Source organism: Cherax quadricarinatus, chromosome 27, assembly GCF_038502225.1.
Source record: "Cherax quadricarinatus isolate ZL_2023a chromosome 27, ASM3850222v1, whole genome shotgun sequence".
Classification (NCBI taxonomy): Eukaryota; Metazoa; Arthropoda; class Malacostraca; order Decapoda; family Parastacidae; genus Cherax; species Cherax quadricarinatus.
Window position 1 is genome coordinate 19,171,864 of NC_091318.1, and position 26,296 is coordinate 19,198,159.

The following is a 26,296-nucleotide window of genomic DNA, read 5'->3' on the forward strand; positions in this document are numbered from 1 at the left end:
AACACACAAACACAGCTTGCACCACTCAGTATTATAATAATAATAATAATAATAATAATAATAATAATAATAATAATAATAATAATAATAATAATAATAATAATAAAAAGTTTCCAAAAATATCAAATTTTCTGATGTTATAGTACATATTAAAAAAGATATAAAATACAGTAGACCCTCATATTACACAGATCTACTTGGCATGTTTTGGTTATTACACAATTGAAAATTATGGCATAATTTTATACAACACTTCATAAAATTAACTTGGTTCGGTTTGCGAGAGGGGGCAAAAATTGGAGCGTTGCGGGACATTTCCTTAGCACAGGCCGCCGCCTGGCTGCAGGTGAGACCACTGTCTCCGCGGGGCTGCACCGGGCTTTGAGGCAGCAAAGGATCGCTTCACTTTGCTCCTTTACGGTAATGCGTCAGGTGATTTCAAGTGTAAGCCCATGGTTATTCACCGCTCTAAGAATCCTCGTGTTTTGAAAGGTGTAGATAAAAACACCTTACCAGTAATTTGGAGGTCAAACCAGTCAGTATGGATGACAAAAGAAATATTATAGACTGGTTTAGGCATCACTTTATTCCTTAAGTCAAGTTTTACCTGCACAGCAAGAACCTTGCATTCAAGGCTCTCTTCATTCTTGATAATTTCTGTACTCATCCAGAAGCTTTGCTGGATATGACCCCACATGTAAAAGTTGAATTTTTACCTCCAAATACAACATCTTTAATACAACCCCTGGATTGGGGAGTTATTAAGTCATTCAAGTGTAACTACACAAGAAAAGTGATGAAAAAACTAGTTGCATCAATGGACTCTGACCCCAACCTTGCAATACCAAGCTTCTGGAATAATGTATAATGTACTACAGGGCAAAAGAAGCCAGAGTCCCATTACAGAATTTATGCACGCTCCAATACAACCATCGACTTTAGTAGGGCCACACCATGCATCTCCAATCTCTTTACAATCACTGATATACACCAGCAACCACAGTTTAGGGTAAATAACCTTTCTGTTGCATTTGTAGTCTTAAGCAACAGAAACAACATTATCATTTTTATTTTTGTAAGATCTGGAGATCTAAAAAAAGTTGTTTGGGTTTCGGGGAGGGGTCCCAGGAACATAACCCTATTTTTCCCACAAGTTCTTCAGTTTATATAACACGGATTTTATCTAACACGGCACTTTCAGGAACATAACTACCATGTAACACGAGGGTCTACTGTATATTTTTTCTAAAATCTGCTTGAGGATATAGATTTTTGGAATTAAGATTTTAAAAACTGTGAACTAGCTTCCTCAGCAACATACTACTACATTTCATGTGCAAATAATAAACACACCTTCCCTTGATGGGTTTGGGCTTGTACTTTATATCTCCGCTACTTGTGGGGGAATAAGGTCTTCGTTGGCGTTCGTTGACTTCAGTGTCACTCTGAGTTTCAGAATCGGAGTCTCCAACATGCTCTTTGCATGCTAAGTCTATTTCATTGCTCGTGTCTATGGAAATAATAAGAAAATGGTGGTGGTGAAATGCATAAACCATAGATAGATCAATGACCAGAAGTCACACATTTGTACAAAAATACTGGCACTGCTATATTCTGATACAGTCACATTTCTGCTTCCAGTGAAAACTTTTCTATTTCCACAGATATCTTTACTATCGCCTACCATTTTTTCTATGATTCACCTCATCTTTTACACACTTAGGTGCCAACACATCCACTCCCAAATATCAAAAACATTCACTCCCTCTATATTACCTTCCTACAATTTGACATTCACTCTATCACTGCCTAGACTTTTTCCTTATTTTCGTCACTTTGCTTTTTATGTTTACTTTCAACTTCATCATTTTATGCAGCCTCCAAACACCAACCTTTGCAACTTCTCTCCTGAATCTTCGATAAGCAATGTCATCAGCAGAGTAACTGTGACAACTCCCACTTCATGCCAGATTCTACATCTTTTAGGCTACACCTCTTCCCAGCACTCTAGCACTCACTTCTTTTACAACCTTATCTGTAATACATTAAACCTTTGTGACATCACACAACCTTCTAAGACCTACTTTTACTGAAAACAAACAATCCCCTTCTTGCTTTCATATCCTAAATTGAGCCTCACTCTTATAATAAATATTTTTACATAGTTTAATTATTAGTAACATACTATTGCACTGAATTTCAATCAGTACATCATGCAAATACTTGCCTGTCTTAATTTGAGTTATATCTCTGTCTCCTTCTGATGTTCCCTCTTCACAAATTACCATTTTAGAGTCATCATCTGACACCTCTGAGCCTACTGTATCTCTTCTTGGTCCAGTTTGTGTCCCATTACTGGGAACCAGGAACTGTTTGTTTACCTGCAAATATAATACTGAATTACTATTTCTTCTTTTAATGAAACAGCCATATCCTATTGAGGCAGAGTGACCTAAAAAGAAAAAAAAAAGTTTTTCTTTTTTAAATTTAGCAATTTATACAGGAGAAGGGGATTACTAGCTCCTTGCTCTAGGCATTTTAGTCGCCTCTCACAACACGCATGGCTTACGGAGGAAGAATTCTTTTCCAATTCCCCATGGAGATAAGAGGAAATAAAGAACAAGAACTAATAAGAAAAATAGAAGAAAGCCCAGATAGAAGTGTAAATGTGTGTGTGTACAACATACATGTGTAGTGTGACCTAAGTGTAATTAACAAGCTATACTTGTTATAGCTAGTAATGCAGTAATATAGCTCTGTACCACACCTATTAATTCTATTACAGAGATAGTCACCAACAAGCACACTAGTTAAAGTTCATTGCCCTGCCACTGAAACTATGCAGAGCAAATAATGTGCATGCCAGAATGAAAATTAATAGATGAAAGGCTCATACAATAACTCAGATGATAACGAAGAGTAACAATAAGAGTTTCTACAAAAAAAGAGAGTAAATTACTGTACAGCAGAGATAACGGCATTTCCAAAATTGTGCCATGGATAGGCTACTTAACACAAAGTCTTCTATTAAAAGAAAGCACAGCACATGTAATATCCTTTCCCTTGCATTCTCACAGCTCAATTCTTCACACCAATGAATATAAGAGTTTTTGTAAATTAGTATAAGCATGAAGATGAAAATAAATTAAGAAAAAGACAGCACATTCTCTGTCTAACCAACCAGGAGAGCCTATGGGCAATGCACAGTAAAACACCAACAAATCAACAAACAGAACTGAAGAACTACAAATAAGACTTCCTTGACTGGGGATGCCTGCAGTACATTCATTTGAGCATCAACCTGCTGACTGGTTGTAACTGAGCCCAGATGCAGAGCAATGTGGTTTAAAACTATGTCCTGGTTACATATTTCAAATCACAGGAATAAGAAAGAGTTCCTTTCTGTCAGGCACAATTACAGAATTGTATTCAATTACTGGGGCATACTACATCATCAGTGTATGCTCTCTCAAAAATACCATTTCACACATTGGCCAAAGAAGATAATGAGACCTGGTCTTTGCCCATAATGGCAGGGTTGAGGACTATTCGAGTCTGAAGACAACCTTGTTTTAACCCTTTCACTGTTGGACCCGTAATATTACGGCTTTGAAACCAGTGTCGATCCCGTAATATACTATGCCAAAATTCTAGCAGCTTCCAATCTTGCGGGAGAAAGCTGTTAAGCCTACATATGAGAGAATGGGTCTGAATGGTCAGTGTGTGCAATATAAAAAAAAATCCTGCAGTATGCAGTGCACAAGAAAAACTGCAACTATGTTTTTGGTTTAAAACAATGACTTTGCAGTGCAAGTTTGTATTTATGGTTGTATTCTCATCTTCTTGGTCTCATCTGACAGAATGGGATTTATTACAGAAATAGAGATGATTTTAAATGGTTTACAGATGAAAAGTAGCTTGAAAGTGAGCTCAAAGTAGCAGAAATATTCGATTTTTGACAATGTTCAAGAGTAAACAAATCATGTCAAGTTCAATACATGTCAACTGGTGGTCTAATGTGTATTCACAAATGTGCTGATATTATTTATACAATTATTAAAATTGTGAAGTAATCTGAATAACAGTAAATCTTTTTTTGTGTGAATAAAAACCTAAAATGATAAGTAAGCGGAGACGTGACTAATGAACAAAAATGTTATTTTAGTGCCAGGAATGTCTGCACTGTTTATTCTGGGCCTATTTTGAAATTGACCTTTCTTAAATTTTGTGTGAAATTGGGCAAATTAGTAATTTCTGATCACTTTTTTGGATAGTTGAAATAGGTAAATGGGAGGTTTCTTGTATTCAATTGACAGAATAAAAGGAGTTCTAGCAAAATAGCCATGAGTCTGGTCAATTGGAGCAAAGGAATTAGTCCAAAACAGGGCTCAAAGTGGGCAAAATTGCAGATGCGTAAATATTGCCGAGACCGCTAACTTCGCAAGAGCGTAATTCTGTAAGTTTTCCATCAAATTTTGTACTTTTGGTTTCATTACCTTTGGTAAAAGAGTATCTATCATTTCATAAGAAAAAGTGGTTTCTTTTTAAATTCTTAAACATTATGAGTAAGTTTGTGAGCAGGGGTCTCAACACTCAAAGGGTTAAACAGATCAAAGAAACAGCTGCCTGTTTGAATCCTTATGAATGTGAGGAAAGCTTGAGCATGGTATGAATAGCAGAGATCCTAGTAGGAAGTGTTTATGCATGCAAATATAATGATCTGCACCTGCATAACACTTAGACAATGAATTTATATCATCCTCAGAAGTTTAGCAAAAGATGTTTCTTGCACTGGTATGTCAATTAATCCTAGAAAGAATTCATGTAGGAATTCATATAGGAGAAATTCATTAAAGGCAGATGGCAAGAGGGACATGAGCCACCTATCATCCCAAGAGGAAGAGACAATAGCTTCCCAATTGTGTAGACCTCTGTTAACCCTATCACTGTTTACACAGATCTACATTACTGATGCTAGTGTCACTCACGTAAATCCACACTTCAAACATAGCGCCCTTAACCGTTTCAGGGTCCAAGGCCCAAATCTGGAGTCACGCACCAGTGTCCAAGAATTTTCAAAAAAAAAATTTGTTATTTTTTCTTATGAAATCGTAGAGAATCTTTTTGTGAAGGTAATAAAACAAAAAGTACGAAATTTGGTGGAAAATTGACGAAATTATGCTCTCGTGAATTTTGATGTGTCAGCGATATTTACGAATCGGCGATTTTGCCGACTTTGACTCCCATTTTAGGCCAATTACATTATTCCAATAAACCAAATTCTTAGCTATTTCACTAGTATTATTTCTATTCTATCGATTGAGCACAAGAAATCGCCAAGTCAACTGTTTCAACTACAAAATAAAGTGATCGGAAATTGTTAATTTGGCCAATTAAACACAAAGTTCAAAATATTCCAATTTCAAAATAGGGTTAAGAATGAACAATGTAGGCATTCCTGGCACTAAACTAACATTTCCTCTGTTCATTAGTTATGTTTTGAGGCTTTACAAATAAATTCCATTTTGATTTTTTATTCACATAATGAATTTTTATTCACACCAAAAAATAGAAGATTTACTGTTATGCAATACTGTAATAATTGTATAAATATCATCACCATATTTGTGAATGTATATTAGACCCACCAGCTGATGTGTATTAGACGTGTGAGGTCGTTTGTTTACTCTTGAATATCGGCAAAAATTTAACATTTCTGCTACTTTGAGCTCAGTTTCAAGCCATTTCCAGTGCTAAAACCAATCAAAATCATCTCTATTTCTGTAATATGTCTTCCATTGTATCAAATGAGACCAAGAAATCGCAAATACAACTATAAAAAACATACGAAAAAACACTGCAAAGTTGTTGTTTTAATCGAAAAATCATGATTTCATTTTTTTTCTCTCATTATACACAGTGTGCTGCAGGATCTGTTTTATGTGGTGCACACATACCACATAGATGTATTCTCTCATATCTAGGCCCAAATGTACCACTCACAGTTTATCAGAGTGAGCTGAGCTCATGGTGTAGATCTACGGTTTGGACCCTGAACGTAAAGCCGTAGATCTACGGGACGGACCCTGAAAGGGTTAAATATACTTGAGTGGTAAATTTTAGCCTAGATACAAGAGACTGGGCCTGTGTGGTGAGTGTGCATAGTACAAAAAAATCCTGCCTTATGCAGTGCATGATGGGAAAAATAAACCTCTGAATTTGTTTAGTTTAAAACAGTAACTTAAGAGGTATTTTCTAGGATAGTTTTTGTGGTTTTACTGGCTGTTTCTTGGTATCAATTGATAAAATAGAAGATATATACTGAAGCAGATGATTGTGGTTGGCTTCAGAACTGGAAGCAGCTTGAAATATGGCTCCAGGTAGCAAAATTATTTGATTTTCGATGATTTTCCTGAAGAAGGATAAGGCCCCTGCCCTGTCTATTTTATGGGTTTTTACTAAATCTGCTTCAATTATTGAGATACCCTGAGCCATGACCAATCATTTCTTATCTTTTATTATCCAAGAAATAGGGTAAAAACCTTTTTTTTTATGTGTGACAATTTATTCATAACAGAGGGCAGATGCAATATAGGAGAGACCTGAGGATGTGATTAATGAACAGAGGATAGGCTGCTTTAGTTGTTGGAATGCACACCATTTTAGATTCTGTTTTAAAATATAATATGAATTTTCCTTAAAATTGGCTAAATTACCAACTTCTGTGCACTTTATAGAGCAGTTCTGATAGTTGAATGAGCAGTTTCTTATGCTCAATCAATAGAAAAGAAGGAATATACTGCAATAGCTAAGAATTTGTTTCAAATGCGCAGTGGAATAGGCTTAAAATAGGACTCACGTGGGCAAAATCGCTGATACGTAAATTGCATCCAGACTGCCATCTTTGTGTTTGTGTATTTCCATAAGCTCAAGTTATCATAACTTGTTGTGGGGCTCTGAATAAATGACACATTAAGAAACCATACCCCCGGCCGGGATTGAACCCGCGGTCATAGAGTCTCAAAACTCCAGCCCGTTGCGCTAACCACTAGACCAGCTAGCCACAATAAGATTCATCCAACTAGGTATATTTCTACACCATAGGAAGGTTAGCACAGGCACCTCTGTGACCACAAATGCAAGTTTTCACAGACGAATCTCCAGCTAGCGTGGCCGTGACGAACTCTAGCTCAAGTCCCTTCACTGCCGTCAACATGACTTAAGAAATCGTAATGACACGATTGCAAATAAACCATACCCCCGGCCGGGATTGAACCCGCGGTCATAGAGTCTCAAAACTCCAGCCCGTCGCGCTAACCACTAGACCAGCTAGCCACAATAAGATTCATCCAACTAGGTATATTTCTACACCATAGGAAGGTTAGCACAGGCACCTCTGTGACCACAAATGCAAGTTTTCACAGACGAATCTCCAGCTAGCGTGGCCGTGACGAACTCTAGCTCAAGTCCCTTCACTGCCGTCAACATGACTTAAGAAATCGTAATGACACGATTGCAAATAAACCATACCCCCGGCCGGGATTGAACCCGCGGTCATAGAGTCTCAAAACTCCAGCCCGTCGCGCTAACCACTAGACCAGCTAGCCACAATAAGATTCATCCAACTAGGTATATTTCTACACCATAGGAAGGTTAGCACAGGCACCTCTGTGACCACAAATGCAAGTTTTCACAGACGAATCTCCAGCTAGCGTGGCCATGACGAACTCTAGCTCAAGTCCCTTCACTGCCGTCAACATGACTTAAGAAATCGTAATGACACGATTGCAAATAAACCATACCCCCGGCCGGGATTGAACCCGCGGTCATAGAGTCTCAAAACTCCAGCCCGTCGCGCTAACCACTAGACCAGCTAGCCACAATAAGATTCATCCAACTAGGTATATTTCTACACCATAGGAAGGTTAGCACAGGCACCTCTGTGACCACAAATGCAAGTTTTCACAGACGAATCTCCAGCTAGCGTGGCCGTGATGAACTCTAGCTCAAGTCCCTTCACTGCCGTCAACATGACTTAAGAAATCGTAATGACACCCGGCCGGGGGTATGGTTTATTTGCAATCGTGTCATTACGATTTCTTAAGTCATGTTGACGGCAGTGAAGGGACTTGAGCTAGAGTTCGTCACGGCCACGCTAGCTGGAGATTCGTCTGTGAAAACTTGCATTTGTGGTCACAGAGGTGCCTGTGCTAACCTTCCTATGGTGTAGAAATATACCTAGTTGGATGAATCTTATTGTGGCTAGCTGGTCTAGTGGTTAGCGCGACGGGCTGGAGTTTTGAGACTCTATGACCGCGGGTTCAATCCCGGCCGGGGGTATGATTTATTTGCAATCGTGTCATTACGATTTCTTAAGTCATGTTGACGGCAGTGAAGGGACTTGAGCTAGAGTTCGTCACGGCCACGCTAGCTGGAGATTCGTCTGTGAAAACTTGCATTTGTGGTCACAGAGGTGCCTGTGCTAACCTTCCTATGGTGTAGAAATATACCTAGTTGGATGAATCTTATTGTGGCTAGCTGGTCTAGTGGTTAGCGCGACGGGCTGGAGTTTTGAGACTCTATGACCGCGGGTTCAATCCCGGCCGGGGGTATGGTTTATTTGCAATCGTGTCATTACGATTTCTTAAGTCATGTTGACGGCAGTGAAGGGACTTGAGCTAGAGTTCGTCACGGCCACACTAGCTGGAGATTCGTCTGTGAAAACTTGCATTTGTGGTCACAGAGGTGCCTGTGCTAACCTTCCTATGGTGTAGAAATATACCTAGTATACCTAGTTGGATGAATCTTATTGTGGCTAGCTGGTCTAGTGGTTAGCGCGACGGGCTGGAGTTTTGAGACTCTATGACCGCGGGTTCAATCCCGGCCGGGGGTATGGTTTATTTGCAATCGTGTCATTACGATTTCTTAAGACACATTAAGAAATTGATTCCTTCACTAGCCTGGATTTTGATCATGGTAACACTTACTTAATGCTATTGCAGAATGCCTCATACAATAATGTAACTTGTAAGATAAATGTTAGCTAAATTTAATAGTTCTCGGTGAACTTAATTAACAGTAATGAATTTTTTCAATACCAGCTGTTTCCTACCAAAGTAGTGTAATCCACCCCCACTCTCCCAAAAGGAAACACATTCACTAAATCATTCAACTGCTATCTTGACAGAAGCATGATGATATCACAGTTCAGATGGACCTCCGAATTCCAACATCCCCATCCCTCCTTCAATAAAGGAACTGTCCTTCCCACCTCCAGGACTCAAGTCCAGCTAATCAGCTTCTCTAAATCCCTTCATAAATATTACTGTGTTCACACTCCAACAGCATAGTGAGTCCTAAAAGCCTCTTGCTTTCACTCACTCTGATCTAACATGCTCACACAAGTCTGCTGGGGTTCTCAAGCCCTTAGACCTCTCTCCAACCTTTCCTGATAAAACACCCACCCCTCCTTCCCTCCACTCCCATTATGTCTACCCTCTTAGTTATTCTATTTTGCTCCATCCTCTCTAAACTTTTCCTCAGCCCTCTAAGTTATGCTCTCAACAACCCCCACATCACCTAGTCTCCAAGCTCCAAAGTCTCTGCCTAGTGTTACCACCATACAGTGTCCTCAAACATATCTCTGCCATGTCCAGCCTCCTCCTCCTTGCTGTAATGTTTAACCCTTTCAGGGTCCAAGGCCCAAATCTGGAGTCACGCACCAGTGTCCAAGAATTTAAAAAAAAAAAATTGTTATTTTTTCTTATGAAATCGTAGAGAATCTTTTTGTGAAGGTAATAAAACAAAAAGTATGAAATTTGGTGGAAAATTGACGAAATTATGCTCTCGCGAATTTTGATGTGTCAGTGATATTTACGAATCGGCGATTTTGCCGACTTTGACTCCCATTTTAGGCCAATTACATTATTCCAATCAACCAAATTCTTAGCTATTTCACTAGTATTACTTCTATTCTATCGATTGAGCACAAGAAATCGCCAAGTCAACTGTTTCAACTACAAAATAAAGTGATCGGAAATTGTTAATTTGGCCAATTTAACACAAAGTTCAAAATATTCCAATTTCAAAATAGGGTCCAGAATAAACAATGTAGGCATTCCTGGCACTAAACTAACATTTCCTCTGTTCATTAGTCATGTTTTGAGGCTTTACAAATAAATTCCATTTTGATTTTTTATTCACATAATGAATTTTTATTCACACCAAAAAATAGAAGATTTACTGCTATGCAATACTGTAATAATTGTATAAATATCATCACCATATTTGTGAATGTATATTAGACCCACCAGCTGACGTGTATTAGACGTGTGAGGTCGTTTGTTTACTCTTGAATATCGGCAAAAATTTATCATTTCCGCGACTTTGAGCTCAGTTTCAAGCCATTTCCAATGCTAAAACCAATCAAAATCATCTCTATTTCTGTAATATGTCTTCCATTCTATCAAATGAGACCAAGAAATCGCAAATACAACTATAAAAAACATACGAAAAAACACTGCAAAGTTGCTGTTTTAATCAAAAAATCATGATTTCAGTTTTTTTCTCTCATTATACACAGTGTGCTGCAGGATCTGTTTTATGTGGTGCACACATACCACATAGATGTATTCTCTCATATCTAGGCCCAAATGTACCACTCACAGTTTATCAGAGTGAGCTGAGCTCATGGCGTAGATCTACGGTTTGGACACTCACCATAAAGCCGTAGATCTACGGGACGGACCCTGAAAGGGTTAAAACCCAAGCTTCACACCCATATAAATGTTGGTACCACTATATTAAGGTGCATTCCTACTCTTTTGCCTCCAGAAATAAAGTTCTTTGTCTCCAAGGATGCCTCAATGGACCATCCACCCTTTTTCTTTTTCCCCTCTATTCTATGGTTCACCTTATTTTTCAAAGATTCTCCCAGCAAGTCCACTTCAAATATCTCAATACATGTACCTCAATACACTCTCCCACTAGTGCATACCAAGAACAAACCTGACAAGGAAAGAAGTCATGTAAAAGTGTCATCCTTTCATGCTTACATTTCTTTTTTTTTGTCAACAAGTTAGCCGTCTCCCACCAAGGCAGGGTGACCCAAAAAGAAAATACTTTCATCATCATTCAACACTTTCACCTCACTCACACATAATCACTGTCTTTGCAGAGGCACCCAGATACAACAGTTTAGAAGCATATATAACATACCTCCCCAAACTGCCAATATCCCAAACCCCTCCTTTAAAGTGCAGGCATTGTACAGTACTTCCCATTTCCAGTACGCAAGTCTGCCTATATAAAAATAACCAGTTTCCCTGAATCCCTTCACTAAATATTACCCTGTTCACACTCCAACAGCTCGTCAGGTCCCAAAAACCATTCGTCTCCATTCACTCCTATCTCACATGCTCACACATGCTTGCTGGAAGTCCAAGCTCCTCGCCCACAAAACCTCCTTTACCCCCTCCCTCCAGCCTTCTCGAAGATGACCCCTACCCCGCCTTCCTTCCCCTACAGATTTATACACTCTCCAAGTCATTCTACTTTGATCCATTCTCTTTAAATGACCAAACCACCTCAACCCCTCTTCAGCCCTCTGAGTACACTAAATACACTCAGTGCAAAATACAGAAATCAGAACTTACCAAATTATTAGTTGTAATACTAGGATGTGATATAGTCACATGAGTTCCAGATGCTGACACTTGTATCATTCTGGTATTTGCACTAACAGAAACTGGTGTGCCAGGAGCGTCAACTGTGTTACTGACAGCGCCTGGCGTTAATGGCGGTCCAGAACTACTCGGTCCACCAGGAGTCAATAATGGTCCACTGTTAGGTCCACCAGGTGTCAAAGGAAGACCATCCACACTCTGTCCTCCAGGGGTGTATGGTGGTCCATCACCTTTGTTAGAGCTCGTAGATGACTTGCGACGATCTTTACTACACCACTTCCAGTCTGGGTGGGCCCTGTAGTGATGCTCTTTGATCTGTTAAAGTTGTCTTTCTTTAAAATTGTAGCATTAGAAAGAATACTGACACAGACAACAAATATAAACAGTAATTGTAACAAATTAAATAAAAAAATTACAATTATAACAATTTGTAGAGGTGGAAACCATACAATCTGTGATTTCTGACAATGTGTATACAGTTGATTTTAGTGGCTAACTTATGCACCTCACTAACCAAGATCAATGAAGCATGAAACTAATGACAATAATAGCTTTAAATAAAAAAAAAGAACTTTATATAAACAATTACTAGCACAGTGATACTTTGACTTATGAGTGCCCAACTTACGAGTTTTCCAAGTTATGAGCCATCACTCAGTCGATTTTTTGCTTTAAATTGTGGGCCAAAATCCAAGTTACGAGCGAGCTTCAGATACACAGCCATTAGCTGGAGCAGCTAACGCCACAACAGTGCACATGGTTACCTCACCATGGAAGCATCTCTCTTGTGTTTTGTGCAGCTATTTTGCCAAATTTCTTTCTAACCATGAGTCTTAAGAAAGTAAGTGCAAAGGACAGTGCTGCAAAAAAGAGGATGATGTCCATTGAATTAAACATGAAATCCTAGAAAACACGTGCTAGGTGTGCGTGTAGTTGACTTGGTGAGGCAGTACAAGCGTAGTATGTACTTCATGCCTCATGCCTTCTCTGCAAGAAGGCATGATTCATTTAAGCTGATTTACTTTCGAGATATTCACCCAAACCATAGGCTGGTCTCCTGACTCTGGTAAAAAAAAAAATTCCAAGAAAATCACTTTTGTTCCAGTGTTTTCCTTACGAAACTGGTGATCTAATGCAGTTAGCCTCACAAACACTCCATTTTCTCTTATAATAAGACCTCAGAAAGGCAAGAATGGGAAGATATGGTTAAAGCAATAATTATTTTTACCTCAGGAGTGGCCACCACCACTCGTCACATAATGACATATTTTATTCATTCTAGAATATATATCATGTTTCTATGTTATTTATATTGTTTAATATGTCATATTAGATCAATTGTCATAGATAAATAAGCTGTAGAGTTGACATTAGCGTTATATTGAAGCATTTTCTCCGGTCTCCCTAGAGCCAGGAATTCCGCTGGAATGGATTAATGACATTTCACTTAATTTCAATGAGGAAAATTGATTTGATATATAAGCAAATTGAGTTATGAGCTAGGTCAAGGAACAAATTAAGCTCATAAGTCAAGGTACCACTGTACAGTGGAACCTCAGCTTACGAGTGCCCCACCACACGAGTTTTTCAGGATACGAGCAGTCACTCGGTCAACTTTTTGTTTCTGGGTACAGGCAAAAATTCAGGATGCAAGCTTCACCCTCAAGGGAGGTTCCTTGACACTAGCGAGGGGCTCTTGATCTATGGAATTGGATCTGTGCTCCAGTTCCCTAAATATAAGCGACTATTGGCAGAAAGGTGGGCTAGTGCAAAGATGAGTAGTGGGGGGGTTGAAGAGGGTTAGAATAGTTTTAAAAATGCAGTATTAGAATGTGGGGCAGAAGTTTGTGGTTATAGGAGGGTGGGGGCAGGAGGAAAGAGGAGTGATTGGTGGAATGATGAAGTAAAGGGTGTGATAAAAGAGAAAAAGGTAGCTTATGAGAGGTTTATACAAAGCAGAAGTGTTATAAGAAGAGCAGAGTATATGGAGAGTAAAAGAAAGGTAAAGAGAGTGCAAAAGGAGAGCAGATGATAGAGTGGGAGAGGCAATGTCAAGAAATTTTAATGAAAATAAGAAAAAATTTTGGAGTGAATTAAACAAGTTAAGAAAGCCTAGGGAAAGTATGGATTTGTCAGTTAAAAACAGAGTAGGGGAGTTAGTAGATGGGGAGATGGAGGTATTAGGTAGATGGCGAGAATATTTTGAGGAACTTTTAAATGTTAAGGAAAAAACAGAGGCAGTAATTTTATGCACTGGTCAGGGAGGTATACCATCTTTTAGGAGTGAAGAAGAGCAGAATGTAAGTGTGGGGGAGGTACGTGAGGCATTACATAAAATGAAAGGGGGTAAAGCAGCTGGAACTGATGGGATCATGACAGAAATGTTAAAAGTAGGGGAGGATATAGTGTTGGAGTGGTTGGTACTTTTGTTTAATAAATGTATGAAAGAGGGGAAGGTAACTAGGGATTGGCAGAGAGCATGTATAGTCCCTTTATATAAAGGGAAAGGGGACAAAAGAGACTGTAAAATTTATAGAGGAATAAGTTTACTGAGTATACCGGGAAAAATGTACGGTAGGGTTATAATTGAAAGAATTAGAGGTAAGACAGAATGTAGGATTGCGGATGAGCAAGGAGGTTTCAGAGTGGGTAGGGGATGTGTAGATCAAGTGTTTACATTGAAGCATATATGTGAACAGTATTTAGATAAAGGTAGGAAAGTTTTTATTGCATTTATGGATTCAGAAAAGGCATATGATAGAGTGGATAGAGGAGCAATGTGGCAGATGTTGCAAGTATATGGAATAGGTGGTAAGTTATTAAATACTGTAAAGAGTTTTTATGAGGATAGTGAGGCTCAGGTTAGGGTGTGTAGAAGAGAGGGAGACTACTTCCCAGTAGAAGTAGGTCTTAGACAGGGATGTGTAAAGTCACCATGGTTGTTTAATATATTTATAGATGGGGTTGTAAAGGAAGTAAATGCTAGGGTGTTCGGGAGAGGGGTGGGATTAAATTTTGGGGAATCAAATTCAAAATGGGAATCGACACAGTTACTTTTTGCTGATGATACTGTGCTTATGGGAGATTCTAAAGAAAAATTGCAAAGGTTAGTGGATGAGTTTGGGAATGTGTGTAAAGGTAGAAAGTTGAAAGTGAACATAGAAAAGAGTAAGGTGATGAGGGTATCAAATGATTTAGATAAAGAAAAATTGGATATCAAATTGGGGAGGAGGAGTATGGAAGAAGTGAATGTTTTCAGATACTTGGGAGTTGACATGTTGGCAGATGGATTTATGAAGGATGAGGTTAATCATAGAATTGATGAGGGAAAAAAGGTGAGTGGTGCGTTGAGGTATATGTGGAGTCAAAAAACGTTATCTATGGAGGCAAAGAAGGGAATGTATGAAAGTATAGTAGTACCAACACTCTTATATGGGTGTGAAGCATGGGTGGTAAATGCAGCAGCGAGGAGACGGTTGGAGGCAATGGAGATGTCCTGTTTAAGGGCAATGTGTGGTGTAAATATTATGCAGAAAATTCGGAGTGTGGAAATTAGGAAAAGGTGTGGAGTTAATAAAAGTATTAGTCAGAGGGCAGAAGAGGGGTTGTTGAGGTGGTTTGGTCATTTAGAGAGAATGGATCAAAGTAGAATGACATGGAAAGCATATAAATATATAGGGGAAGGAAGGCAGGGTAGGGGTCGTCCTCGAAATGGTTGGAGAGAGGGGGTAAAGGAGGTTTTGTGGGCAAGGGGCTTGGACTTCCAGCAAGCGTGCGTGAGCGTGTTAGATAGGAGTGAATGGAGACGAATGGTACTTGGGACCTGACGATCTGTTGGAGTGTGAGCAGGGTAATATTTAGTGAAGGGATTCAGGGAAACCGGTTATTTTCATATAGTCGGACTTGAGTCCTGGAAATGGGAAGTACAATGCCTGCACTTTAAAGGAGGGGTTTGGGATATTGGCAGTTTGGAGGGATATGTTGTGTATCTTTATATGTGTATGCTTCTAAACTGTTGTATTCTGAGCACCTCAGCAAAAACAGTGATAATGTGCGAGTGTGGTGAAAGTGTTGAATGATGATGAAAGTATTTTCTTTTTGGGGATTTTCTTTCTTTTTTGGGTCACCCTGCCTCGGTGGGAGACGGCCGACTTGTTGAAAAAAAAAATAATAATAATTATTCTCAATGGGAAAGTGGAACAGAATTCTTCCTCCGTAAGCCATGCGTGTTGTACGAGGCGACTAAAATGCCGGGAGCAAGGGGCTAGTAACCCCTTCTCCCGTATAAATTACTAAATTTAAAAAGAGAAACTTTCGTTTTTCTTTCTGGGCTACCCTGCCTCGGTGGGATACGGCCGGTTTGTTAAAAAAACAAAATAATAATAATTATAATAATGAGCGAGTTTCAGAACATCACCACTAGGTGGCACAGCCAATGCCACATCATCAGCTGAGCTGTGCAATCTGTTCATGTCACCGTGGAAGCATTTCTCATGTTATTATTGCCAAATATCTTTTTTCTAACCATGGGTCCTAAGAAAGTAGGTGCAAAGGACAGTGCAAAGAAAAAGAGGATGATGTCCATAGAATTGCAGCACGAAATCATGGATAAACAAGTGAGGGGGTGGCAGTAGGAGCTAATAGCAAGTAGCCTATCTTTCACTCTCCACCTCCACCCTCCACCTCTGCCAGCATATGCACACTTTATAAAACCATTTTATTTCTTTACATTCTCTATTATGTTTTTATACAATATTTCTTATTTATGAAACTAGTGCAGTTAGCCTCACAAACACTCCATTTTCTCTTATAATAAAAGCATGGGTAGAAATAATCAGAGCAGGAGGGGGAATGGACGCCGCCGCCATCACTCGCCACATTATGTCCTATTTTATTCATCCTAGAGTATATATCATGTTTCTATATTAATTATATTGTTTATTATGTCATAATAGATGAATTGTGATAGATAAATAAGCTGCAGACTTGATATTAACATCAAATTGAAGTGTTTTTGTCCTGCCTCCCAAGAGCAGGAATTCCACTAGAATGGATGAATGGCATTTCAATTAATGTAAATGAGGAAAACTGACTCAACATACAAGCAGACTGGGATAGGAGCAAGGTCATATAATGGATTAAACTCGTAAGCCGAGGTTCCACTGTACATACTATATTAACCCTTTGGCTGTCGCAAGCCCCTTTCTGAAACTGTTATTCTATGTCGCAAAAGTTTTGGGAAAAAAAAAAATGATTTTTTCTTATGAAACGATAGAGAATCTTTTCCCAACGGAAATGACACCAAAAGTATGAAATTTGGTTGAAAATTCATGGAATTACGCTCCCACAAAGCGGTCTCGGCGACATACACACATCGGCAATTTCGCCGACTTTGAGCCGTTTTTGGCCAATTCCGTTGTTCCAGCTGACCAAACTCATAGCTATTTCTTTAGAACTCCATTTTTTCTATCAGTTGAGTACAAGAAACTGCCCATTTACTGATTTGAACTACCCAATAAAGTGGTCAGAAATTGGCAATTTGGCCAATTTCACGCAAATTAAAAAAGATGCCAATTTTAAAATAGAGTCCAGAATAAACAATGTAGACATTCTTGGCACTAAAATAACATATCCTCTGTTCATTAGTCATGTCTCTAGGCCCCTCATATATTACTATTGCTTTCTATTGATTTTTTATTCATACAAAAAAATACAAAATTTACTGTTATGCAGACTACTGCATTATTGTAAAAATGGTATAAATAATATCAGTGCACTAGTGAAAGAATATTAGACTCCCCAGTTGGCGTGTATTGGACGTGTGGTGTAATTTGCTTACTCCTGAACATTGGTAAAAATCGAACATTTCCGCTACTTTGAGCTCAATTTCAAGGTCGTTTTCATGGTGAAAGTAATCAAAATCATCTCTATTTCTGTAATATTTTTACATTTTATCACCTGAGACCATGAAAATGAGAATACAACGATAAATACTATATGAAAATACACCTCAAAGTCAGCGTTTTAATCCAAAAAACGGTCAGCTTTTTTTTCTCATTATGCACTGCGTGCTGCAGGATTTTTTTTATGTGGTGCACGCTGACCACACAGACCCATTCTCTCACATGTGGGCCTACCAGCTTTCTCCTACTTGATTTGAAGCCGCTAGAATTTACACGTATAATTACGTCAGAAACAGTGGCGCGCAAGACGTATATATACGACATAAACAGTCAAAGGGTTAAAAAGAATAAGAATCAGTAAAACCAGCATGTTTCCTTGATATGTTTGATAGGGGTACCATTTGCTCTCTGATCACTGCATACTGTATTGTGTTTGAACATAGTGTTTTCTGATACAGCGGTACCTTGACTTACGAGTTTAATTCGTTCCGTGACCCAGCTCGTAACTCAATTTGCTCGTATATCAAATCAATTTTCCTCACTGAAATTAAATGAAATGCTGTTAATCCATTCCAGTGGAATTCCTGGCTCTCGGGAGGCAGAAGAAAATACTTCAATATAATGCTAATATCAACTCTACGGCTTATTTATCTATCACAATTGATCTAATATGACATAATAAACAATATAAATAACATAGAAAGATAATACAGTGGTACCCTGAGTTTCAGCCATAATTCATTCCAGAAGGCTGTTCGAGTGCCGGTACTGAACAAATTTGTTCCCATAAGGAATAATGTAAATTAGATTAGTCCGTTTCAGACTCCCAAAAATACACTTACAAAAGCACTTACAATAATACACTTACATAATTGTTCGAATTGGGGGCTGTACGAAACTCAGGGTACCACTGTATATACTCTAGAATGAATAAAATATGTCATTATGCGACGAGTCATGGCAGCCCCACCTGAGGTAAAAATAATTATCGCTCTGACCATATCTTCCCATTCTTGCCCTTCTGATGTCTTATTATAAGAAAAAATGGAGTGTTTGTGAGGCTAACTGCACTAGATCACTAATTTCACAAGGAAAACACAGAAACAAAAGCGATTTTTTCAGAATCCCCCCCCCCCCCGAGTCAGGAGACCGGCCTACGTTTTGGGTGAATATCTCAGAAGTAAATCAGCGTAAATGCCTTGTGCCTTCTCTGTGAGAAGGCACAAGGCACTAAGTACATACTACGCTTGTACTGCCTCACCAAGTCAACTACACGCACATCTTGCTCGTGTTTTTCTATGATTTCATGTTTTAATTCAATGGACATCATCCTCTTCTTCTCAGCACTGTCCTTTGCACTTACTTTCTTAGAACCCATGGTTAGCAAAAAAAAAAAAAATTTGGCAAAATAACTGCACAAAACACAAGGATAACACAAGAGAGATGCTTCTATGGCGAGGTAACCACATGCACTGTTGTGGCATTCGCTGCGCCAACTAGTGGTGGTGTATCTGAAGCTCACTTGTAACTCAGATTTTGGCTCGCAATTCAAAGCAAAAAATTGACTGAGCAACGGCTCGTAACTCAGAAAACTTGTAAGTTGGGGCACTCATAAGTCAAGGTACAACTGTATTTGCCTTTCTTAAGCACAACCAGACAACTTCATTGATACATAATGCATAGAAGAAAATTATTTAAAATCTGCTTAGTAGAATCAGAAAGTGTACAGAAATCAAAGTAATAAACCTAAGATAATGAATAAACGCAATTCTACACATCTGTGTAAAATGAAAAAGCTATCATCTATGGCTTGAAGTAAATACAAATGTAAAACAAAAACAGCAAAAAAAATATTTTACTGTATAGAAACTAAAATACCTGATAATATAAGCATTGCTAATACATTCAGGTAAACAAAGGCAAGGGATGAAAAATTAATTCCATAAAGTCCTCAAAAAAGTGTACTGCAGTTCAATGGAGAAGTGGAATTTAAACTCATGAACTGAAATTACCAGCACTTGGTTAGCCAGTGGTCCAGTGGCTAACACACTGAACTGGTAATTCCAGAATGCAAGTTTAATTCCCCTAGCTTCAGTAAATTGTTAACTCATCCTGGCAAATCAATTTTAAATAAAAGCCCTCAACCTTCACTCAGAAAAAAATTAATTTGACCATAAAAAAATAAAAATAACAGTAACGTTGAGCCTGTTGACCCCAGTTTACCTCAGAAGCCAGACTATGGTACTTCTGTTTCTCCTCAGGACCCAGAGCATACCACCATTCACCCAAAATTTTGGAAACTGTTCTGTTGTCTTGATTGGGATATCGCTGGTGTACTAATGGTCGATGTCGTTTGCTAAAGATCATAAAGGCATTCATTGGTCGTCTAATGTGCTCCTTTTCTCCTTTCCCCTGCAAAATATATGTGCAAAATTATTTAAAGGTACTATATTTAAAAATGCAGACTTATGTTTCAGGACCAACAGACAGGATGGGAAACTAAAGATCTTTTAAGACACAAGGTGGGAAACTAAAGAAGTTTTAAGGTACCAGAGTGAAAGAGTGTAATGATCCACTTGATACTTTTAATATATGTACTGTATTTTACTTACAAACACACTTTTTTTAAGTGCAAGGGGATTTAGGAAGCAAAAACCATATGATGGAAAGATAAGGTTCTTTTAGAGTACCAAATAGAGCAAAAATGGTAACTCTCCGCCTGTTACTTGTAATATACTGTATTTTATTTACTATTACTCTTTTGTTAAGTACAAAGGGAATTTTGGAAGCAAAAGGCATATTCAACAAAATCAAACCCTCATAATTATCCCATTTTCTACTTTCATAGGCTGGGGTTAAATTTTCAGAAAGATATAAAAATAATTCAAGAGAGAAGGTTGCAGAAATTTAGATGCCCACACATTCACACTTCTTTCCAAGCCTAAGTACATAAAAAATTAACTTGTAATCTGAAAAAAGGAGATATGCAATTGGACTTCATTATATGCATATGGAATGGGAGGTAACCGAGTATACATGTATTTTTTTCTGGCAAAGATTATTATATTTTGGTGACAATAGTTACAATGCTTGTTTTCTTAATTTTTACTGGAATCTGACCAACTTCTGCAAGTAATCTACATACAAGTACAGGTTTCTCTTGTTTTATGCAGATTCGTTTTATGCAAATTAACTATTATAGTATGTGATACTTTATTTTTACTGGTACAGTAAAACCTCATTAACCCTTTCAGGGTCCAAGGCCCAAATCTGGAGTCACGCACCAGTGTCCAAGAATTTTCAAAAAAAAAATTTGTTATTTTTTCTTATGAAATCGTAGAGAATCTTTTTGTGAAGGTAATAAAACAAAAAGTACGAAATTTGGTGGAAAATTGACGAAATTATGCTCTCGCGAATTTTGATGTGTCAGCGATATTTACGAATCGGCGATTTTGCCGACTTTGACTCCCATTTTAGGCCAATTACATTATTCCAATCAACCAAATTCTTAGCTATTTCACTAGTATTACTTCTATTCTATCGATTGAGCACAAGAAATCGCCAAGTCAACTGTTTCAACTACAAAATAAAGTGATCGGAAATTGTTAATTTGGCCAATTTAACACAAAGTTCAAAATATTCCAATTTCAAAATAGGGTCCAGAATAAACAATGTAGGCATTCCTGGCACTAAACTAACATTTCCTCTGTTCATTAGTTATGTTTTGAGGCTTTACAAATAAATTCCATTTTGATTTTTTATTCACATAATGAATTTTTATTCACACCAAAAAATAGAAGATTTACTGTTATGCAATACTGTAATAATTGTATAAATATCATCACCATATTTGTGAATGTATATTAGACCCACCAGCTGACGTGTATTAGATGTGTGAGGTCGTTTGTTTACTCTTGAATATCGGCAAAAATTTAACATTTCCGCTACTTTGAGCTCAGTTTCAAGCCATTTCCAGTGCTAAAACCAATCAAAATCATCTCTATTTCTGTAATATGTCTTCCATTCTATCATATGAGACCAAGAAATCACAAATACAACTATAAAAAACATACGAAAAAACACTGCAAAGTTGCTGTTTTAATCGAAAAATCATGATTTCAGTTTTTTTCTCTCATTATACACAGTGTGCTGCAGGATCTGTTTTATGTGGTGCACACATACCACATAGATGTATTCTCTCATATCTAGGCCCAAATGTACCACTCACAGTTTATCAGAGTGAGCTGAGCTCATGGCGTAAATCTACGGTTTGGACACTCACCGTAAAGCCGTAGATCTACGGGACGGACCCTGAAAGGGTTAACAGACCCCTCATTAATGATGGAAGTATCAAACAAAATTGAAAAAAGTCCATAATTCCTAATTAAGCAGAAACTTAAACTAATAAAGAAGGTCGAGTCTGGCATCTCAGCCATCTACATCTTCTCGGCCTCCTGCATTATTTTCATTAGTCAGAGCTTTACAGCTCCTCTGACTTAGAATAAAAGTTATTCTGAGTGACCACTATTGTTCAAGGCAGTATACACCTCATCTTTCCACCATGAAAGGTAAGTAAAATTACTGTAAATTTTGTACATTACTATAGAATTACTATAAAGTACAGTACTGTACTGCATATTACAATGTACTCATATTCCTAAGTGTCAGGTTGTCTTCTGAACCAACAAACCAAGTCTGATGGTTCAGAAGACAACTAGACAATCATGAAAAATTACTTTCCTAACCCAAATGTGACACATATACATGGAAGTACACCAAGGACTGTTATTATGTGGAATTAAAGAGTTTTGGCTTCACTGAGCTTAGCACAACTGCCATAGGACTGGACTAAGTCTACAGCATAAAACGAGGGGACACAACTGTACTGTACTGTGCATTTTTTTTTTTTTTAACAAGTCGGCCGTCTCCAACCGAGGCAGGGTGACCCAAAAAGAAAGAAAATCCCCAAAAAGAAAATACTTTCATCATCATTCAACACTTTCACTTCACTCGCACATAATCACCGTTTTTGCAGAGGTGCCCAGAATACAACAGTTTAGAAGTATTTTTATTATTATTATTATTATCACACTGGCCGATTCCCACCAAGGCAGGGTGGCCCGAAAAAGAAAAACTTTCACCATCATTCACTCCATCACTGTCTTGCCAGAAGGGTGCTTTACACTACAGTTTTTAAACTGCAACATTAACACCCCTCCTTCAGAGTGCAGGCACTGTACTTCCCATCTCCAGGACTCAAGTCCGGCCTGCCGGTTTCCCTGAACCCCTTCATAAATGTTACTTTGCTCACACTCCAACAGCACGTCAAGTATTAAAAACCATTTGTCTCCATTCACTCCTATCAAACACGCTCACGCATGCCTGCTGGAAGTCCAAGCCCCTCGCACACAAAACCTCCTTTACCCCCTCTCTCCAACCTTTCCTAGGCCGACCCCTACCCCGCCTTCCTTCCACTACAGACTGATACACTCTTGAAGTCATTCTGTTTCGCTCCATTCTCTCTACATGTCCGAACCACCTCAACAACCCTTCCTCAGCCCTCTGGACAACAGTTTTGGTAATCCCGCACCTCCTCCTAACTTCCAAACTACGAATTCTCTGCATTATATTTACACCACACATTGCCCTCAGACATGACATCTCCACTGCCTCCAGCCTTCTCCTCGCTGCAACATTCATCACCCATGCTTCACACCCATATAAGAGCGTTGGTAAAACTATACTCTCATACATTCCCCTCTTTGCCTCCAAGGACAAAGTTCTTTGTCTCCACAGACTCCTAAGTGCACCACTCACTCTTTTCCCCTCATCAAAATACACAATATATCCCTCCAAACTGCCAATAACCCAAACCCCTCCTTTAGAGTGCAGGCATTGTACTTCCCATCTGACCCATATTTAACCCTTAAACTGTCCAAACATAGATCTACATTCACATGCGTAGCGCTCCGACCTTGACTTTCCCCATTTGAAAGAATGTAAAAAAAAAAAAACGTAGATCTACGTTCGGAGCCTGCCGCACGTCAACGTATATCTACATTTGGACAGTTTAAGGGTTAAACAGAAGTATAACTGTTATTGGTATATTTATAGTAAAAATTATTTTAATGTGGAATATGTCATAAGTTAAATTATCATCTAAGGTTGGTTGGTTTCCTCCCTCCCAGCCATCTCCCACTGAGATAGGGTGACCCAAAAATGAAGAAACACTTTTGCCTTCATTCACTCAATCACTGACTTGCAAGAGGCATGCAGATACCACAGTTTAGATGCCCCTAACTGTAAATAGCCTTACCCCTCCCTCAGAGTGCATGCACTGTACTTCCCACCTCCAGGAGTCAAGTCTGGCTAACCACTTTCCCTGTATCCCTTCACAAAATGTTACATTGGTCATACTCCAAGAGCTCATCAAGTCTCAAAAAAACATAAGAATATAAGAAAAGAGGAACACTGTAGCAGGCCTGTTGGCCCATACTAGGCAGGTCCTTTACAATCCATCCTGCTAACAAAACATTTGCCCAACCCAATTTTCAATGCTACCCAAGAAATAAGGTATGATAACTCTATCCACTAATATATGCATGTCCCACTCAAATCCAACTCCTCTTGGTCATGTATTTATCCAACCTAAATTTGAAACTACCCAAGGTTTTAGCCTCAATAACCCAACTAGGTAGACTGTTCCACTCATCAACTACCCTATTTCCAAACCAATACTTTCCTATATCCTTTCTAAATCTAAACTTGTCCAATTTGAATCCATTATTGAGTCTTCTCTCTTGGAGAGATATCCTCAAGACCTTATTTATATCCACTTTGTTAATACCCATCTTCCACTCGTACACTTCGATCATGTCTCCCCTCATTCTTCGTCTATTCAAGAAGCTCACACGTGCCTGCTGAATGTTCAAATCCCTCGCACACAAAACCTCCTTTACTTCCTCCCCCCAACATTTACCGGGGTGACCCCTGCCCCGCCTTCCCTCCACTACAGATTTATACACTCTCAAAATCATCCTATTCTGCTCTATTATCACTAAAATGTCCAAACCACCTCAACAACCCCTCCTCAGCCCTCTGGATAATACTTTTAGTAATCCCACACCTCCTCTTAATCTTCAGGCTACAAATTCTCTGCATATTATTTACACCACACATTGCTCTTAGATCCAGTCTCCTTGCTGTAACATTCACAACCCATGCTTCACACCCATACAAGTGTGTTAGTACCACTATACTCTTGTACATTCCCCTTTTTGTCTGCATGGATAACTTTGTCTTCATAGATGCCTCAATGCACCACCTGCATTTTTCCCATCATCAGTTCTACCATGGTTCACCTTGTCTTTCATCGATCCATCTGCCAACATCCCCACTCCCACATATCTGAAGACATTCACTTCTTCCATATTTTCATCTTACAATCTGATATTCAATTTTACATTACTTAAATTGTTCGTTACCTTTATCACCTTCCTCTTTCTAATGTTCAGATTTATTTTAATTACCTTAAGAACATAAGAACATAAGAAAGGAGGAACACTGCAGCAGGCCTGTTGGCCCATACTAGGCAGGTCCTTTACAATTCATCCCACTAACAAACATTTGACCAACCCAATACTCTCTCAAATTCATCCACCACCCTTTACAACTTCTCTTTCAGAATCTCCCAAAAGCACAGTGTTATCAGCAAAAAGCATATGTAACAACTCCCACTTTTTATTAGATTCTGCATATTTTAAACACACACACACACCTTCCCTAACACCCCAGTATTCACTTCTTTTACAACCCTATCTATAAATGTGTTAAACAACTGTGATAACATCACACATTCCTGTTTAAGGCCAACTTTTACTGGAAAATATCTCCCTCTCTCTCCTACATACCCAAATGTGCGCTTCACCATCCTCATAAAAACTCAAAACTGCTTTTCATTAATCTACCACCTATTCATTACACTTGTAGCATCTGCCACATTGCTCCCCTACCATAAACCCTTCCTAAATCCACAAAGACAACAAAAACTTCCTTACCTTTATTTAAATACTGTTCACTTATATGCTTCAATGTAAACACTTGGTCTACACATCTAAAACCTCCTTGTTCATAATTTTTTTTAATAACTACTATACACATTACCTGGTATACTCAACAGGCTAATTCCCCTATAATTTTTACTCTCTTTTGGCTTCCTTTCCCTTACACAAAGGAAATAAGCACACACACACACACACTGACAATCCCTAGGTTTCTTCTCCTCTTTCATACATTTACTGAACAAAAGTACTAACCACTCCAAAACTATGTCATCACCTGATTTTGACATTTTTGTATCGATCCCATCAAACCCAGCTATTTTACCCCTTTAGTTTACCCACAGCCTCATGTACCTCTAACACACTCACATCTTGCTCTTCACTCCTAAAAGATGTTATACCTCCCTGACCAATACATGAAATCAGTGCCTCCCTTTCTTCATGAACATTTAAGCTCTTCAAAATATTCCCACCATGTTCCCAATACCTCCAACTCCCCATCTAATAACTCCCCTCTTCTGTTTTTAACTCAAATACATTCATTCCCTAGGCTTTCTCAACGTATTAATCTCACTCCAAAACTTTTCTTATTCTCAACAAAACTTGTTGACAGAACCTCACACACACTCATCTGCTCTCCTTTTACACT

General features: G+C 38.5%; 1 protein-coding gene across 13 annotated transcripts in view; it reads right to left on the reverse strand.

Moving 5' to 3' along the window:
* The window catches only part of cic (Putative transcription factor capicua), a 653,343-nt gene that overhangs the window by 113,468 nt on the left and 513,579 nt on the right, over positions 1–26,296 (reverse strand). For all 13 annotated transcript variants that reach the window (XM_070089069.1, XM_070089070.1, XM_070089072.1 and 10 more), the window contains exons 8-11: positions 19,811–19,999; positions 11,655–11,999; positions 2,228–2,381; positions 1,354–1,510 (exon numbers count right to left, since the gene is read on the reverse strand). In XM_070089069.1, the coding sequence (XP_069945170.1) occupies positions 1,354–1,510; positions 2,228–2,381; positions 11,655–11,999; positions 19,811–19,999 (845 nt within the window). The remainder of the gene's footprint in view (positions 1–1,353; positions 1,511–2,227; positions 2,382–11,654; positions 12,000–19,810; positions 20,000–26,296) is intronic.